Source organism: Geospiza fortis, unplaced genomic scaffold, assembly GCF_000277835.1.
Source record: "Geospiza fortis unplaced genomic scaffold, GeoFor_1.0 scaffold520, whole genome shotgun sequence".
NCBI lineage: Eukaryota > Metazoa > Chordata > Aves > Passeriformes > Thraupidae > Geospiza > Geospiza fortis.
The window spans coordinates 60,712-65,701 of NW_005054821.1; the positions used below are offsets into that span (position 1 = coordinate 60,712).

At 55.9% G+C, this 4,990-nt stretch overlaps 1 protein-coding gene across 1 annotated transcript; it reads right to left on the reverse strand.

Moving 5' to 3' along the window:
* Window positions 1-6: 6 nt before the first annotated feature.
* On the reverse strand, window positions 7-4,508 carry LOC102043043 (cyclin-dependent kinase 2; the record flags this gene model as incomplete). Its single annotated transcript, XM_031065513.1, has 3 exons — window positions 7-254; window positions 4,248-4,368; window positions 4,455-4,508. Coding segments are annotated over 3 exons (355 nt in total), but the record flags the coding sequence as incomplete, so codon positions are not given.
* Between the last annotated feature and the right edge of the window lie 482 nt (window positions 4,509-4,990).

The window sequence follows — 4,990 nt, forward strand, 5'->3', positions numbered from 1 at the left end:
GGATTTTGGGGCAATTTAGGGGGATTTGGGATAATTTAGGGGGATTTGGGGATATTTTGGGGCCGTTTTTGGGGTCAGAGGCGCAGGTGGGGCACAGCTCTGGTGACGTCCCTGAAGAAGGGGTGGCCCAGGGCGGCCTTGGCCGAGATTCGCTTGTTGGGGTCGTAGTGCAGCATTTGCTGGGGAGAAAAACGGGGAAATTGGGAAAAAACGGGGGAAAAAACAGGGAAAATGGGAAAAAAAATGGGGAGAAAAGGGGGAAAATTGGGAAAAACCAGGGCGAAGTGGGGAAAATTGGGAAAAAAGAGAGATGTGGGGGAAAAGGTGGGGAAAATGGGGAAAAAATGAGGGGAAAGTGGGAAAAATCAAGGAAAAATTGGGGGAAAAACGGGAAAATCATGGGAAAAGTGGGAAAATTGGGAAAAGTGGGAGAAATCAAGGAAAAAGTGGGAAAAATCAGGGGAAATCAAGGAAAAGTTGGAGAAAAATCAGGGGAAAGTGGGGAAAATCAAGGAAAAAGTGGGAAAAAGCAAGGAAAAATTGGGGAAAATGTGGAAAAAATAATGGAAAAATCAGGGAAGAATTGGGGGAAAATCAGAGAAAAGTGGGGAAAATAAAGGAAAAATTGGGGAAAAGTGGGAAAAAGTGGGGAAACTCAAGGAAAAATCAGAGAAAAATGGGGAAAAATCAGGAAGAAGTGGGAAAAATTGGGGAAAAAATGGGAAAAAAATCACTAGGAAGTGGGAAAAATTGGGGAAACTCAAGGAAAAATTGGGAAAAAATCAGGAAGAAGTGGAAAAAATTGGGGAAAATCAAGGAAAAATGGGAAAAAAATCAGGAAGAAGTGGGAAAAATCAAGGAAAATCAAGGAAAATATGGGGAAAAGTGGGAAAAAGTGGGGAAACTCAATGAAAAAGAGAAAAATGGGGAAAAATCAGGAAGAAGTGGGAAAAATTGGGCAAAAATCAGGAAAAAGTGGGAAAAATCTAGAAAAATCAAGGAAAAAATGGGAAAAAATCAGGAAGAAGTGGGAAAAATTGGGGAAAAGTGGGCAAAAGTGGGAAAAATTGGGGAAACTCAAGGAAAATTTGGGAAAAAATCAGGAAGAAGTGGAAAAAATTGGGGAAAATCAAGGAAAAATGGGAAAAAAATCAGGAAGAAGTGGGAAAAATCAAGGAAAATCAAGGAAAATATGGGGAAAAGTGGGAAAAAGTGGGGAAACTCAAGGAAAAATCAGAGAAAAATGGGGAAAACTCAGGAAGAAGTGGGGAAATTGGGCAGAAATCAGGAAGAAGTGGGGAAAATTGGGGAAACTCAAGGAAAAATCAGGAAAAAGTGGGAAAAAGTGGGGAAACTCAAGGAAAAATCAGAGAAAAATGGGGAAAACTCAGGAAGAAGTGGGGAAAGGGTTTGGGGTTTTGGGGTCGCGTGGCAGAACATGAGGCCATGCAGGAGATGGGACAGGTGACTCTGGGGACATTGGGGACACCAATGGGGACATTCGAGACATCACTGGGGACATGGGGACATCAGGGTCAGACCCCTGAGTGGCCCAGGGGACGCCCAGGGTGGGTTTGGGGTTTTGGGGTCGCGTGGCAGAACATGAGGCCATGCAGGAGATGGGACAGGTGACTCTGGGGACATTGGGGACACCAATGGGGACATTCGAGACATCACTGGGGACATGGGGACATCAGGGTCAGACCCCTGAGTGGCCCAGGGGACGCCCAGGGTGGGTTTGGGGTTTTGGGGTCGCGTGGCAGAACATGAGGCCATGCAGGAGATGGGACAGGTGACTCTGGGGACATTGGGGACACCAATGGGGACATTCGAGACATCACTGGGGACATGGGGACATCAGGGTCAGACCCCTGAGTGGCCCAGGGGACGCCCAGGGTGGGTTTGGGGTTTTGGGGTCGCGTGGCAGAACATGAGGCCATGCAGGAGATGGGACAGGTGACTCTGGGGACATTGGGGACACCAATGGGGACATTCGAGACATCACTGGGGACATGGGGACATCAGGGTCAGACCCCTGAGTGGCCCAGGGGACGCCCAGGGTGGGTTTGGGGTTTTGGGGTCGCGTGGCAGAACATGAGGCCATGCAGGAGATGGGACAGGTGACTCTGGGGACATTGGGGACACCAATGGGGACATTCGAGACATCACTGGGGACATGGGGACATCAGGGTCAGACCCCTGAGTGGCCCAGGGGACGCCCAGGGTGGGTTTGGGGTTTTGGGGTCGCGTGGCAGAACATGAGGCCATGCAGGAGATGGGACAGGTGACTCTGGGGACATTGGGGACACCAATGGGGACATTCGAGACATCACTGGGGACATGGGGACATCAGGGTCAGACCCCTGAGTGGCCCAGGGGACGCCCAGGGTGGGTTTGGGGTTTTGGGGTCGCGTGGCAGAACATGAGGCCATGCAGGAGATGGGACAGGTGACTCTGGGGACATTGGGGACACCAATGGGGACATTCGAGACATCACTGGGGACATGGGGACATCAGGGTCAGACCCCTGAGTGGCCCAGGGGACGCCCAGGGTGGGTTTGGGGTTTTGGGGTCGCGTGGCAGAACATGAGGCCATGCAGGAGATGGGACAGGTGACTCTGGGGACATTGGGGACACCAATGGGGACATTCGAGACATCACTGGGGACATGGGGACATCAGGGTCAGACCCCTGAGTGGCCCAGGGGACGCCCAGGGTGGGTTTGGGGTTTTGGGGTCGCGTGGCAGAACATGAGGCCATGCAGGAGATGGGACAGGTGACTCTGGGGACATTGGGGACACCAATGGGGACATTCGAGACATCACTGGGGACATGGGGACATCAGGGTCAGACCCCTGAGTGGCCCAGGGGACGCCCAGGGTGGGTTTGGGGTTTTGGGGTCGCGTGGCAGAACATGAGGCCATGCAGGAGATGGGACAGGTGACTCTGGGGACATTGGGGACACCAATGGGGACATTCGAGACATCACTGGGGACATGGGGACATCAGGGTCAGACCCCTGAGTGGCCCAGGGGACGCCCAGGGTGGGTTTGGGGTTTTGGGGTCGCGTGGCAGAACATGAGGCCATGCAGGAGATGGGACAGGTGACTCTGGGGACATTGGGGACACCAATGGGGACATTCGAGACATCACTGGGGACATGGGGACATCAGGGTCAGACCCCTGAGTGGCCCAGGGGACGCCCAGGGTGGGTTTGGGGTTTTGGGGTCGCGTGGCAGAACATGAGGCCATGCAGGAGATGGGACAGGTGACTCTGGGGACATTGGGGACACCAATGGGGACATTCGAGACATCACTGGGGACATGGGGACATCAGGGTCAGACCCCTGAGTGGCCCAGGGGACGCCCAGGGTGGGTTTGGGGTTTTGGGGTCGCGTGGCAGAACATGAGGCCATGCAGGAGATGGGACAGGTGACTCTGGGGACATTGGGGACACCAATGGGGACATTCGAGACATCACTGGGGACATGGGGACATCAGGGTCAGACCCCTGAGTGGCCCAGGGGACGCCCAGGGTGGGTTTGGGGTTTTGGGGTCGCGTGGCAGAACATGAGGCCATGCAGGAGATGGGACAGGTGACTCTGGGGACATTGGGGACACCAATGGGGACATTCGAGACATCACTGGGGACATGGGGACATCAGGGTCAGACCCCTGAGTGGCCCAGGGGACGCCCAGGGTGGGTTTGGGGTCACGTGGCAGAACACCAGGTCCTATAGCAGCTGGAACAGGTGACTCTGGGGACAGCAGGGACATCACTGGGGACATTGGGGACACCATTGGGGACATTGGAGACATCACTGGGGACATCAGGGTCAGACCCCTGAGTGGCCCAGGGGACGCCCAGGGTGGGTTTGGGGTTTTGGGGTCGCGTGGCAGAACATGAGGCCATGCAGGAGATGGGACAGGTGACTCTGGGGACAGCGGGGACACCGTTGGGGACATCACTGGGGACATCCCCAGAGAGACCCAAGTGACCCCTGAGTGACCCAAGGGACCCCCAGGGTGGGTTTGGGGTTTTAGGGTCCCCAATGTCCCCCCCAGGTGTTTTATGGGACCCCTCAATGTCCCTCCCTGGGTTTGAGGGTCCCCAATGTCCCCCATGTATTTTAGGGATCCCCAGGAGGTTTAGGGTCCCCAATCAATGTCCCCCCCAGGTTTTAGGGTCTCCCCAGGTGTTTTAGGGCCCCCATGGGTTTTAGGGCCCCCTAAAGGGGCAGCCCCACCTTGATGAGCGGCAGCGCGATCCCGCTGAGCGACGAGGAGTCCATGAACTTCTTCAGGTCCTGGTGCAGGAACTCGAACACCAGGTACAGCTTGTTCTCCGTGTGGATGACATCCAGGAGCCTGGGGGGACATGGGGACATGGCCTGGGACAGAGGGACAGCCATGGGGACAGGGACATGGGGACAGGGACATGGGGACAGGGACACAGGAACTCGAACACCAGGTACAGCTCGTTCTCCGTGTGGATGACATCCAGCAGCCTGGGGACACATGGGGACAGCTTGGGGACATGGGGACAGCACCTGGGAACAGCTTGGGGACATGGGGATGGCTTGGGGACATGAGGACAGGGACACACAGACAGCCCTGGGACACAGGGACAGGGACACAGGGGCTTGAGCAGCAGGTACAGCTCGTTCTCCGTGTGGATGACATCCAGGAGCCTGGGGGGACATGGGGACAGCTTGGGGACATGGGGACAGCACCTGGGGACAGCTTGGGGACAGCCATGGGACATGGGGATGGCTTGGGGACATGGGGACAGGGACACACAGACAGCCCTGGGACGCAGGGACAGGGACATGGGGACAGCTTGGGGACAGGGACATGGGGACACCACAGGGCCTGGCACGGCCACAGCACATCCTGGGGACACCCCTGGTCATGGGGGGCTCTCCGTGACCCCCCCAAGACACCCCCAGGACCCTCCTGGGGACCCCCAGAGCCCCTCAGGACCCCCCAG